The sequence below is a fragment of the Thunnus albacares genome, chromosome 9, assembly GCF_914725855.1.
Source record: "Thunnus albacares chromosome 9, fThuAlb1.1, whole genome shotgun sequence".
In the NCBI taxonomy this organism is placed as follows: domain Eukaryota; kingdom Metazoa; phylum Chordata; class Actinopteri; order Scombriformes; family Scombridae; genus Thunnus; species Thunnus albacares.
Genome location: NC_058114.1, coordinates 13580538 through 13594904, shown reverse-complemented (window position 1 = coordinate 13594904; position 14367 = coordinate 13580538). Strand labels below are relative to the sequence as shown.

Sequence of the window (14367 nt, the reverse complement as noted above, 5' to 3'; positions counted from 1 at the left end):
GAACAGATGCCTGTTAAGAAATTTAATGGTATTCAATTTAGTAAACTTAATAAAATACAAGTGTACTGGGTCAGAATTGTGTCATACTCTGTCAGGGCTCTCTAGAAGAAAAGTTTGTATTTGTGCAGAATGTTCTGGTCCGTCGCAAAAACCTTTCAACAAGAGTGAGGAAGGAGTTAGTTAGTTCTCACTTGTCAGGTTTTAAATCTCGATGTACAATGCCATAGTTGTGAAGGTACTCCAGGGCCAGGACGGTTTCAGCAAAGTACATCCTTGTCATTTCTACAGGCAGTGGGCCCATGTTCTTCAGCAAGTTGGCGCAATCGCCACCTTAAAAAACACAAAACACAAAACCATAAAAGTCAGGCACTGTGTTGAATTATTATTATTATGTCGTGTACTGTTGGAAGATACATATTTGACCCTTGGACTCCTTATTATTGGCTGCCTGTATGTAAATGATCAAGGAATTCATGCAACAATTATTATGCTTTAACGCTCACTGTCTACTTTAGATCAGACTGAGCTCAATGCCTTCAATGCAAACGTACATCACTCATAGGACTGATGTAGAGAGAGAGTGCTTTTCTCTACTTTACCTTCCACATACTCCATGACCATGCAGAGGTGACGTCGTGTCTCAAAGGAGCAGAACATAGAGACAACAAAAGGGTTCTCTGCAAAAGTTAGGATGTCTCTCTCCACAAACGCCTGCTGGATCTGGTTCCTCAGGACCAGGTTCTGACGATTTATCTTTTTCATGGCAAACCGTTGGCGGGTCTCTTTGTGGCGGACCAGATACACGGCCCTGTCAAAAATCACAGGATCCACGTTAGACCTGCTATCTTCACGGAAAATAGTAGAGTAGAATCATTTTAAGATTAGAGATTCCCTTTACCTTATTCTAATTCAACCCACAACTGCCTAACTAGAATATCTCTGCATGAAGTTGCCTTTGATGTATCATGATCAAACCACAGCCACTATATTCTGGTCAGAGTGGATGAAATTTGAAATTTAGGCACCCTTCTCTTTGAAATTTTCACTTTTCTCACAGGGGATGATGGAGGTGACTATAGAACTCTGTGAGTTGTGTTTCGTTCTGACTGACAATCCGAAGGAGACATGAAACTCACTGTCTTGATTAGGTCGCATTCACAGAATAAGGCATGACGTTGGTACCACATTAGTTAAGACCCCAGTTGTCAATATTCTGGATGTTCAATCAAAAGGAAGCATCCAGATGAAATCAGTTTCTGACAAGATAATTGTTTATAATGAATGAATATAATGAATAAATACTGTAAGTGGCAATTTCAGCTTCTGACAGCTGCAACAATTATCTGAAAAGGTTTCTTGAAATTTGTAGAATGCAGTGGATTTTCAAGAAATACTTCATTAATATTTTTAATTTTGACTTCTTTTCAAGTTTCTGTGGCAGTCAATTTCAAAGGGGAAAAACATGGTAACAAATCTTTTGGAAACAATGCTAAGAAAACGCAAAGAAAGCTGAAACAATAGACCTGTCATCTTACCCGTAAGCCCCATTACTGATGAGTTTGATGGTCTCAAAATCACTCTCGAGAGGTTTCCTCCGAGTTGGGGTCAGGGTCTGTGGGGCCTTAGTCTATAGAGAGAAAGCAGAAACATGATGCTTCTGGCTGTGAGTTAGGGCTGGACAATATATCAATATGATATCGATATTGTGATATGAGACTAGATATAGTCTTAGATTTTGGATATCGTAACATCGTGATATGGCATAAGTGTTGTCTTTTTCTGGTTTTAAAAGCTGCATTACAGTAAAGTCATGTAATTTTCTGAACTTACCAGACTGCTCTAGTTGTTCTATTATTTAACTTTACCCACTTTGTCATTATATCCACATTACTGATGATTATTTATCAAAACCTCATTATGTAGATATTTTATGGTCATCTCTGCGATATTGTCACAAAGTCAAAAATATTGTGATATTTGATTTTGACCTTATCGCCCAGCCCTACTGTGAGTGAACAAGTTAAGTAATGAAACACACTAGAAGCAACAATATTATGATATATATATATGATATAATATTATTTGTAGTAGCATTATGTTTTATGTTCCAGGGCCTTTTCTGCAGTCCACTACCTACACTACAGTATGCTGCCCACTTGTAGTTAAAAACAAACAAAATGTAGTGCTCACATTTAGTCCATATGTGAATTTGGGATTTTGGGCGATACATAAGTGACTTGACCCGACTTCAACATTTGTTATTAAACTTAATAACTTGCAACTTGCAATTTCCATATTTCAGAGCAGTTTGGAGATTTACTTTCACCTTATCCCTGTCTTGGCTTCCTGTAGAATACTCATAGAAATATTTATGGTATCCTTTAAAATGGGTCACTGTGTCTCTGGAAACCACAAAAAATGTAAAAAATCTAACGTCCTGAACCTCTGGAAACACATTTAGCACAACACTCAGACACTTTTGAACAATGTCTGAGATGTTTTGAGAACATCTCTTCTTCTAATTTTTAATCTAAAACCATAACTTTTCCTTCATGTGTGTACTTATAGGTAGTAAATAAGAAAAACTGAAAATTTACCTCAACATTGGCATCTGGTTCCACTGACACTGAGGGACTGGCATCATACTGTTCAAGCTGTACCATGTCTACAAGTAACATTGAGAGAGACACACACACACGGATATTATGGCAAAGAATCCTCAACCCTTCCTCCTTCATAATCTGTTATACCCCTTTTGGACAGCAGACGCACATATGACGCATGTCTACTCAAACCTGGCTCCAACCCTGGTCAGGGAGAAGGTTGGCTGACACACGCTGACACATTTGAGAAGCTGCAACTAGCAAATGTTCAGCATTTTTCCTTAAAAAAATGACTAAAAAGATAATTCAGTTATCACAATAGTTGCTGATTAATTTTCTGCTGATTCACTGCAGCTCTATTTTGTAAAACCATCTGAGGGTTGTCATATGTTTGAAAATGTTTCTAACTGTGCAGAGACTGATTCCAGCTGCCCAGTAATGTGGCTGACTACAGGTAGGCTACAGTCGTTGCACTGCAGGGCTTCTTTTTTTGTGAGTAAGATGTAAGCCATATCCTAAACCAATATTAAGTGATCTGAAACAATAAAAGGAATCTTCAGTCGGATTCAAACACATTTCTGTTGCAGTTTGTGCCCTTAGGTTATGTGTGAATTGAGGTGTTTGAAAGTAAAAAAAAAAAAAAAAAAAAAAAAAAAAGTTGGAAAGTTGGCTTTGCTTCCACTGTTGAATCATACTGTCCTCCATGGTGACACCACTCATCCAAGCTGCCATGATGCAAGTGTTGTAACAATTATTTCAAGCAAATGATTTTCTTTTTGCTATGGCAACGCTGTTGCACAGCATGGTAACATTTAAATGTGGGCATTCGAATATAAACCGCGTGAATGTTGCGCGTCTCTTGACTGAATTTGAAAGCATAAAGTCATGACGTCCAGACTGGAGCAAAACATAACTCTATAAAAGTAATTTCCCTTTTCAGAAAGGTCAGAAACAGCATCAAGTCTAAGCCACAAGACACTTTCTGCCCCGGTTTTAATGGAGTATAAGACTTTGCTCAATGGCAGAGAATTCCTTTACCATCTAACAGATCCCGCGTCAGTCCCAGCTGGTTGATGATGTATCGAGGGATGTCCGTCTTGATTCCCTGGCCGACTTTGGCGTGACCCTCTGCTGCCTCAAGTAGGTGATAAAACTCTTCCGGATCAAACTCCTGTCAACAACATGATCCCGAAACAATTGAAGTGAATGGAATTTAATTTGCTATGCTCAGAGCATCTAAAAGATTTATTTGAAAAACTCAACAATGTCCCAGTTACTCTGAATAATCCATAGACTTTACTGACAAAAGTTCAAACTGGGACTTTTCTACTGGTAAAGTGCGTTTATATTGTTTTGCTTGAAGAATGACAAACTTTATATTCTGGTGACATAGATCCACTTTCTAAGAGAGAATAAAGGTCAGAATCTCATTTCAGTCTGACTTAACATGAACTGACTTCTGCCCGTTTTAATCAAAGTAATCTCATTTTCAATTAGGAAGAGATTTCCTCTTCCTCGGCTTACCAGACACTCAAGGAGGCGAGCCGGTCGAGAGATTATGATGAGGATCTTCCTCACCAGCTGGATGATGACAGTTAACTCCTCGCTTTCAGAGCGCTCGTAGGCCTGGAAAACAGCGGGGGCAGAAGGGGGAAAAAAAAAATGTCATGTTTATTTACATAATGTTCTTAACCAACTGGCTCATCACAGAAACCTCAAGAGAGGGCAAAACACATCAATACACATTAAAAACATACTATAAAGTCTGCAAGCAAATAAGTCAGGGTGATTTTTAAAAAAAAGTTAAATATCATGACAATTCTGAAAAGAGAAAAGGAGCAAACCGGAGAGGAATGATTTCCACTTTTTGAAACATTGTGCTCTGAGCAGATGGATACAACATTAACAGAAGTATGAAAACAGACGCTGCCTGACGGAATTGCGTCAGAGAATACATCACTTTAAACCGGGAGCAATTATTAGAATAATCACTGGGTGGGTGGGAGGAGTCTTAATGAGTCATCCACGGCCTTTCTTCCAGACGGCTAAAATGACAGTCTGTACTAGAGCAACAGCATGGTATATACTTTCATGTTGAAGTCATCTGCTCGTACAGTCAGCTTAATAGCCTAAATTTGGCTGACGATACAATATGGGGGGAAAGTGACATGACGTGCCAGATAGTTTGTTACACAGAACCATCTGAGAAGTTGTCCTTGGAAACTGTTTGGAAAACGGCAGGCACTTTCAAAAAAAATACTTGGCAGGTGATTGGATGAACCATCTGTCTATCATCGTCTATCTTTGCAACGCAGCTGGATACTCAAGATCACGGACGCTGATTGGTCGAAACCACTGGCGGTTCGGACACAAGCGCAGAACTTGAAGCCTGACAAGATGGATTCTGACGTGATCTTGTGATATCGTGATCCATGTCTCACAAGGTAAGAGGGGAAAGTGTCTTTTGGGAAACTCAGTAATGAAAACAACATGAAAATGTACAAAAAATGATAATAATGTCATACTATTAAAACCTCACTATGTTGCTGTATTATGTGTTGTGATTTGCAGCATATATTAGAAGTCTTTAAAAATAGCAAGGTCATTTAAATAGTGTCCAATATAATCTCACTTTTCTTAATGGTCTTTTGTGATGTCATGAGGAGAAAATGATTTTCACTCACTGCACATCAAACTTCCAGATCCTCATAAATATCCAGATTACCATTTTCCTTAAGTTCAATTTTGCATTGATGTCAAACAATAAAATAAATTTACCTGAACTTTCTCCAAAAGAATCATGCTCAACACGTGTGAGTTTATGTAGGTTACCTTCTGGTCATGCCAGGTCTCAGTTCCAATGTGAATGTCACAATGTGGCGGTATGAGAAAGACTCTTCACAAAAAAGTCACAAGGCCAATTCCTCCAACAGCCATGTGTCCTACTGAACACTGAATCCCCACATGCTCACTCGTCAGTGTGACGTCAGTTTAGACATGAGCATCAGGTTAAAGTGGTGAGGCATGTGCTAAACCATCTTTACTTTATTGCGTCTGTGCTGAAATTCCCAGACATCAATCAAACAGTGTGAGCAGTTCTATGACATCTTCTTCTTTTGATTTTCTCCTGATGAAGTTTCTGTAAGTAGTGCTTTTAAACCTTCACTGTTCATGGTAACAAGTAAAAAGTTTGTGTTTCAAACTATCAACAGGAAAGGTCAAACAGTAGAGCTGCTGCATACTTGTGAAAAGTCCCTGAGTCGACAGATATGTCAACAATGACTGGAATCCCTGCATGCTGTTAAAAGGTTGTTTTTCATAAAACATGTTTCTTTAATGCCAGAAGCCAAAAATCCTTCAATTTTTGTACAGTAGAGGATATTTCGCACAACAGAGGTACCAGACAAGTATTTACTGAAGAGCAAAAACTTTTATGAACTGAAAATAATTTGGATCACCAAGTATTTTAAATTACAAAAAATGTATATATATTATATTATCTAGATTATATATTCTGAAAATGTATTTTTTTTTTTAAAGTTCTTTAGCAAAGTGAGTCTTCAGGTTTTGTGTGTGTATATGTCAGCATTTGTTCCACAGTATGGGAACAGACTTATCAGTTCAGCTGGAGGTACAGCAAGTCGACCATGCCTTCTGTCTGACAGCATGCAGAGGAACACAGGAAGAGGTTGCTATAGAAACTAACATTTTATCACAACACAGATAAAAAAAAAACCTGTGACAAAAGTACCTCTTGCGATCACTGACAATTTCCACTACCAGATCTATTGTGTGTGCCTTTGGCTATCAGACGGTTATTGAGCGACACGTCTGACTGCAGCCGGCTCGATCAATCCTCTTTCATAACTTCATTACAGCCGAGTGTTCAGTTGAAGAGTTCACATGCAGGAGCTCGTTAGCTGATGCTTAAAATTGTAGTATGAAATTCTATAAAGTTATTTTAATCATTTTCATTCTGATACCTGGAAACCTTCCATCTTTAAGTGTAGCTACACATGATTTCTACATCAGCCTCCCTGCTGGACCCAAACAAGCCAGCTGAGGCTCTGTGTCCCCACCTCATGCAGCAGCTTGTCCAGCTTCTCTTGCAGTTCAGCGAAGTAGCGGGATGTAACCAGGCCTTTCTGGGACTTGTCCAGACAGTCTCTGACCAGCTCGACCAACTGGTGTTGGATGAAGCCCAGCACCCCGTCAGCCAGCGGGAGGGAGCTGTCTGGAGAGCAGTGGGTGACAATTTCCAACAAGCGGTCTTCCATCTGGGCTGTGGCCTGCAGGGACAACAGACGCGCACACACATACACACACAGTTAAGACATTTAAAAAGGACCAATAATTAAGAGTTTTTACTCTCTGCAGCACCAAATGACTGTAACACTTCTGTGGGTGGATTCATATGGTTGTTGATCAGGACCAGTGATTCAGCAACTTTGCCACCTGCTGAGTTGTGAGGCTTTCAAAACTCAGGCCACATCCACGCTAACACATTTTCATTTTAAAATGCTGATTTTAAAACGAAAACAATCTCCTTCAACGCAAACATTTTAGCATTGTTTCAGAATGAATCTCTGTCCAAACTAACACACCTGATAACACATATCACATGACCGTTCACGTTCACTGGGCGTGAGGAGACGACAAAGGAGCATCCCTCTCCTCTCTGTGTGACGTGGTGTGTGTGTGTGGGTGTCTGCGTCATTGTATTCGAAAGTCTCCATTTCCACCCATCCAAACTAAAACAATCTTGGAGTTTTCAAACTAAAACGGGGTCAGCAGTGTTTTCAAAAGTTTCCGTTTTAGGGGTTTGAAAATGCCGGAGTAGTGTGGACGCTACGTGTAAATGTAGCAAAACTTATGCATTTTAAAACAAAACGTAGTAGTGTGGATGTTGCCTCAGGCTCAATTTCCATCCTATACTCTGTTTTGGAACAATAAAGTCTGTTCCTACAGAGTTTCACCATGTTTACAATATGACTTTCAGGTGGATTAACAATCAAACTTTATGTTAAGATGTGGGCAACAGACTGAAAAAATAATGTACAATATCCTTGCTGCGCAAATAAGGCTTTAAAATGAAGACAAATATACAGATTTCTGAAGCTTACCTTTGGAAATCTTTCTCTGTAAACATGGTTCATCATCACTATCTCGTTATCAAAGGAGACACTCGATCGCCCGGGGCTGCAACAGAAACAAAATAACAGATTAGTATATTTCAACTGATCAACAAATGCATTTTGACATTTACCAATACACAACTCTCCTCTGAGCCATTACACTGGGATGGAGGGGGGGGAAGGAGTTATGTCATCAAGGCCGTCACAGTTATCTATTGATGAGCAAAAATCGATTCAATGCAGTCTAACCACGACACACGCATTGACTCTTAACTCAGAGTTTGGGTTTGACTGGTAGAGGCTGTTTAAGGTCAACAGCTAAACTGATACGTTTACGTTTCTACCTGCCAAAAGCAACATTATGAGCCAATATAGAATTTCAGCTGCCCTTTAAGCTGTTAAAGCTGCGATCAGGGTGGATTTCACTGTCAGCTTTGATGTTTCTCTTTTAGAAGTCTATACCTACAGCAGAGGTTTCTTCTGGCCAAACAGGGTGAATCACCAACATCTCTCAATTACTCATTTACTGCGACACCACTTCAATATTTAGTCTGATGTGATTGGTGTATTTTTTTTTTTTTTAAAAACAGGAAAATGTTGCTTGATGAAGCTTCTGGCAGAACAGATGGAAAGGAAACCTATCACATGCAAACAGCCTCCCTGAGCCTTTTTTTGTCATGAAAGACGGCTCTGTTAGACTGGATGGCGGCTGCCCAACACACACTGCTGCAGCTCACCATGGCTCCCAGCATCAGACCCCCCCCCCCCCTCGCCCCCCGCGCCCCCTTATCCACCCCCACCCTCGACTACAGTTCAGCAGCTAGATCCCTGAGGCGCTCTCTTAGCTAGCACGCCCACACACGGCACACCATGGTGCCAGAACACAGAGCACTCGGGCATCGCTCAAACAGCACAGAGCAGAGCCAACAGACAAAAGTTGTCAAAAATCACACAGCTATGCAGTCGGATCTCCACCTGCCCGACAGCCAGCCCGCATGTGTAATCAATAAGAAGCACTTGAGGCACCAAATGCTGTGTTTCCTTGTAAATTTGTCTTGGTCATACCGATGCACTATTGACAGTCTAACAGTACATAGTGACACCCAGGACCTCATGCGCAGTTAATCCAAAACATCTTCCACTACAGAGAGGTAGTTAATCCATCGGGGGGGGATTACTGCATTTAATCTGTGTGAAAATATAAATTCCATTAATTTAATGATGGGCTAAGAAATGACATAAAACAGATGTTTACACTGGACGTGCTGGGAATCTATGGTGGTGAAATCAAGTGTAACCCACCAACAATTCTCACATGTCAGAGTGGATTAACAGCGTGACAATAGCACACTTTGGAGGTAATATTCAGTGTCACATTTGTTTTACAGTTAATCAGGATAATTAAACCGAAACTTTGGAATAAAGTTTACGCTGGTGGTGGACGAGGTGAGAGCCTTTGATCCATGTCTACAAAGTCTTAATAATCAGGTGTGATCACAGATTGTGATATCGCAGTTGTAAACTCAATAAGTTATCTGGCTATCCCACATTTTAGACCAACTTTTTAGAAGATGTATTCACCTCAATCTTTGATAAATTGAGCAGCAATTAGCCTGTAAACATTTTTCACTTGAATTAATATGTAACATGTTAGAAAGAAACCAGTCAATCTATTTGTTGACAAGACTCATTCAGGGTCAGCTACCTGAGGCTCCGAGACCGAGGTCGTATGACCGTCGTCGAGGGCCGCCCATCCTCGTCGGTTATGCTGTCTGTACTGCGGAAGTGTTTGAAGAGGAAGTGTAGCTCGTCTTGTGTTGGCTGGTAGGGAAGCTGGTGAAGACGCTCCTGGGAGGACGAGGAGGACTGCAGACAAATGAGGGATCCATCAGTCGAGAAAAATGAATTTGTTTCTCCAGCTTCAAATTTGCATCTGATTGTAATTTAGCCAAAACAGTTGATGGCTGGAGACCAACTTGTCATCAGGAAACATAATTCACAAACCACATTCACCATCTCTTCAGCCAACTTGAGATAACTCAAGTTGGTTGTGTTAACTAGAGTAGATTGGATTGTGTTAACTAGAATTGATGAAAATAATGACAGATGTCATTCAGTTAAATTGTCAAGATGATGTTTATACTGACTGGACCATTATATCTTAACAGCCATGTCTGGTGGACAATAGAAAACTTTTTTTTTTTCAAGAGTAGAACTGTGTTAAATGACCCGAAATAAAACAAACTGTTTGATTGTGAACTTCTGTCAACATGAAAAAAGTACAAATAACTGATCATGAAATAATAGTGTACATATATGTAGTTAAAGATCATCACATTAAACAGTCTTTAAAAACAAAGACTCACAAGGCTTAGCAGAATAAAAAAAAAAACGTAAAAAGAGGTAACACAAGTTAAAGATACTAAACTGAGTTAATCCAGCCTTGCTATCTAAAGTGGATGATTAGCGAGACCAAGTTAAAATCCAAAGGCAGATTACATTGATGTCCCAAGATGAATTAGATAATGGTTAACTAATGTCAAATGACTCCATATAGCAACTTACAAGCAGTTGGCTGTTGTGAAATATTACACTCATTAATATTTACTTTCTGGTCTATGACATCAACAACACAGTGTATCATGTGCCAACAAAAAGCCAACACACAATACACCTGTGAAGGGTTTAATTTAGAAAATGAAACTTAACACCTCTCGAGCCGATCACTAAAGTGTATTTTTCAAGGTGATGGTGGAAACAACAAAGACGCCTGCAGATGCATCATTATTTACGCAAATAAGTTGTTTTCCATGTCTCCCGATGTACTGTGTAAACTCTAAACTTTACAAACTGAACAGGACGTTGTGTACATTGCCAGAAATCTGTTTAATTTTGCAGCCAATGTGTGCTGAACAGAAGAGGGCCAGAGGGACGGCATCTGTGAAGTCTCTTTCTAATGCCCCAGTATAAAGAGGGCAGTGAGGCCCACTGAAGAGCCCCATTATCCCCACTGACCTCCTGGCCTATGCCTGGGTCTGCCCCATAAATTTCTTTACAATAGCAGCACATCGTAGACTTTTACGACAGACTCAGCTTCTCTAACTTTAAGTTAAGTCCTTGTATCTAAATTACTTTTACATCCTGTTTATTTTGATCATTTGTCCCAAAATTTGCAAAGCAATACGGAAATCAGCTTTTCAAATATTCTACAAAAAACATGAGATTTAAGGCTGAGTTAACATAATTACCACATCATGTTAATAAAAAAATTAAAACTAAGTCTCAGTACATTGTTAATATGACAAACGTGGTGTAGTGAGGTTTTATGGAAAAGCTGTCATAAAATAATAAAGTAATAACACAGCATCCGCACTCTTTACTTCATTCCCTCATTAACATGCACTCACACAGACTGTGTATGTCTGCACAGACTTTTAACACTGAGTTCCACAGACTGGGAGAATGACTCATTCAAGCAGATGATGGAGGAAAACAATTAGTGGTTTGTCATCTTAGTCTTGGCATTCACTGTCCCTTATTGCATAAATGCATGTGCTATTTGGGCTGAGTGAGGTGTTAGAATTGCCTGGCCGTCATGTATCGACAGGGGAGGATGGTGCCGTGTTTTGGGGTTACTTACCGAGACAGTGGAGCTCGGTGGATTGGTTCCATAGCCAGACGAGGGGAGGGATGCCAGAGACCATCTCCGGCCCTCAGCTCTGAGAGAAACGGACATGCATGTTACATAAGCCTCAGCAGCGTAGGCATTAGTTAGCATTTCATATGTGAAACTCCTTACATAACAGACAACAGAGGAGTTCTGTGACTATGAGAGCATGAAATTAATTCTTTTTACAAATCACATATATAACTGGGTTCTTTGTGTCATCATTTAGGTCACAGCTTCATATGACAAGACATTTTTCCAGGAGCACATTATTTGTAAAAAAAACAAAACAAAAAACAAATATAAAACAAGCATTAAAAGCCAAAACACATGGTGCAAGAATTTGAAAAGAAAGCTACCTGTCGGCGCGAGCCAAGTGACTGAGATCACGACAGCAAAAAGGAAGAGAAAAAGCAAAGACAGAGAGCTTCAGTGAGTTTGGGGAATCTTGCGCAAGTGATCCTGTGACCCCTGGCATTCAGCTGAGGGATTAGTACTGACAATGTCCCCTTCCTTGCCAGTTTTCATTTGCCCAGATACAAGGAGTAGAGCAAGCTAAATTAATTTGAGAATATATTTTACATAACAGAAACAAGTCTTCTTCAAAGCATAATGAGCCAAAGGATCTTGTTACTCTGGTGTCTGCATTTCGGATTTTTAAAACAGCAAAAATATTTTAAAAAAACACATCGAAACATAAGTGAATAAAAATGAGGGTAAAGTGTTGTTATAATATTTGGCATATTGTTTGTAAGTGGAGGAAACAATGACGTTTGTACACAAAGCATTCCCACAGGAGACTCCCAGGTTGAATGAAAGCTCCCACAGTGCCATAACATTCAGAATTAAATGTATTTGCAGTGAGAGACTGAGTCAGCACAATGAAAGAGTAACGTTAAATAGACCGGGACAGATTCACAATGTTGTTAAAGGCCACTTAAATAAATTAACATTGATTGTCAGTATCACAATGTGCGACAGAGCAACATTTGTCAACAATGACCAACTCTAATTATCTCTGAGTTCCATTGATGAGCTGATGAAGAATTTCTGAATAGCCTCGTTAAATACTGCCATATAAAATTAATTAAAAAAAAAAAAAAAAAAAAAAACAGCTTCAAGCAGCAATGAAAAGCTTCAATGATGCTCTGAAAGGTTTTGATTCTTTATCATTTCAGCCACAACAGATGAAGGACGTTCGATGAAGGTCTGTGACCGAAACACTGCAACTTCAATAAACTTAATAGTGACAGTGTGTGTTCATTCATTATGTGCTTCGGCACAATAGATGATCACATGGCAATATTTATCCACTTTAGAGCTGCATGATTAGATGAATCATCAATCCATCGATTAACAGAAAATTTGTCTATCTGGATAATCGATTAATCGTTTTAGTCATTTTTTAAAAAGGGGACATATTATGCTTTTTGTGATTCTGTTATTTATATACTGTTATGATGTTGGATATCAGAGGCTAAACATGGTCCAAGTTCCAAAAATTGAGGTTTAATAAACATGTCCAATAATTCATACAAATAGACTTAAAGGAATATCACCTGCATGTATGCGTATATGTAGATCATACAAAAAATGAGGGTTTATATACATATACACCTGGACTAGGCCTATATGTGGGGGGTTAAATATCAAAATCCTCGTATAATCCATGAGGGGACGAAGTGTTTTATACTGACGTCAGCACTTTTTTTACTCAGAGTAGTGTCATTTTTCTTTCTCGTTTCACAGTGAAGCACCTGAACTGCTCATGAGTTTTTAACAACTGTTCTTAGGTGTTTTCAAGGTGCTGTCTCACTTGTAGCCTCGCTTGTAGGCTACACATGCCTGTAGCGAGAGAAGCGTGTTGCCATGAGAACCGGGTTGAATGATGTGTGAGTGGGCTTCGGGGTACCCTCTATCTAACCGCAGTGCACTCATCCTGCTGAGGAGGAGTCGGCTGTAAAAAGACCTGGCAGAGGGGGAAGGTGTGAACGCTCCAGGCTGAGTCAGCCTCAATCACCTTGCCGCTGTTTCGCTTCGGTTTCCAGACTGTCTGCGTCTGTCCCAACACACACCGAACCTCACAAGAAACCCTCGGAGTGTGATCACACATAATATGTCTTCATTTATTGTTTTTTTTTAAATTTGTATTTGATTCATTTTGGTTCACACTGTCAAATTACAAAGATCCAGGGCTTGTAAACGAGAGCCACATAGACTCATGTGGATGATGATGTATAGCCAAAATCTTTTTGCGGACCCTCAGCAAACCAAATCCCCAAAATTTGGTATAGCACCCCGAAAATTGCAATAAATGTAATTTAGAAGGAATGCCAAACAGATAAACAGCAGCCAGTAGATCCAATTAATGATATCACTGAGCACTGCAGGACAGCAGTAAGAAACAAAAATAATCAAGTGCTGCTGTTGGCTGAAAAAAGTATTTGAACTTCAGTTTTTTGTTCATGTTCAAAGCAATTAAAATCCCTTTATGAAGCTGTTCATTATATATAAATTTATTTTTATGGTAACGTTTTGTTAACAAGAGTAATTTCATATACTTTCCAAAAGGTGTATTTCATTTATAGGAAAAATAAAAAATAATTATTAGCAAAATAAAATCACTGGTGAATTGGTACAATTCCGTTTAATGAATTCCAATAAATTGCTAGAAATTATTATAGGGAAAAATAGACAAACTATTCACTTTGTAATATTCCAATTTATCAATCTCGATGAATTGCAAGTGTAACCTACAAGTCTTTAACCTGATGCGCCAGATCATCTGAGAGATCGTCTTTGGAAACTGTTTGGAAAAGGGCAGGCACTTTCAAAAAAAAATGCTTGGCAGGTGATTGGACGAACCATCTGTCTATCGCCGTCTGTCATCGGCTTACCTTGCAAGGCAGCTGGATTCGCAAGATCACACGAGAATCCTCACAGGAAGCTGACACAAGCGCAT

General features: G+C 39.4%; 1 protein-coding gene across 2 annotated transcripts in view; it reads right to left on the bottom strand.

The window, feature by feature from the left end:
• The window catches only part of mast3b (microtubule associated serine/threonine kinase 3b), a 39462-nt gene that overhangs the window by 10212 nt on the left and 14883 nt on the right, over nt 1-14367 (bottom strand). For both annotated transcript variants that reach the window (XM_044361474.1, XM_044361475.1), the window contains 10 exons: nt 11379-11457; nt 9444-9604; nt 7727-7802; nt 6683-6892; nt 4128-4229; nt 3642-3774; nt 2598-2665; nt 1536-1627; nt 600-808; nt 192-330 (listed from right to left, as the gene is read on the bottom strand). In XM_044361474.1, the coding sequence (XP_044217409.1) occupies nt 192-330; nt 600-808; nt 1536-1627; nt 2598-2665; nt 3642-3774; nt 4128-4229; nt 6683-6892; nt 7727-7802; nt 9444-9604; nt 11379-11457 (1269 nt within the window). The remainder of the gene's footprint in view (nt 1-191; nt 331-599; nt 809-1535; nt 1628-2597; nt 2666-3641; nt 3775-4127; nt 4230-6682; nt 6893-7726; nt 7803-9443; nt 9605-11378; nt 11458-14367) is intronic.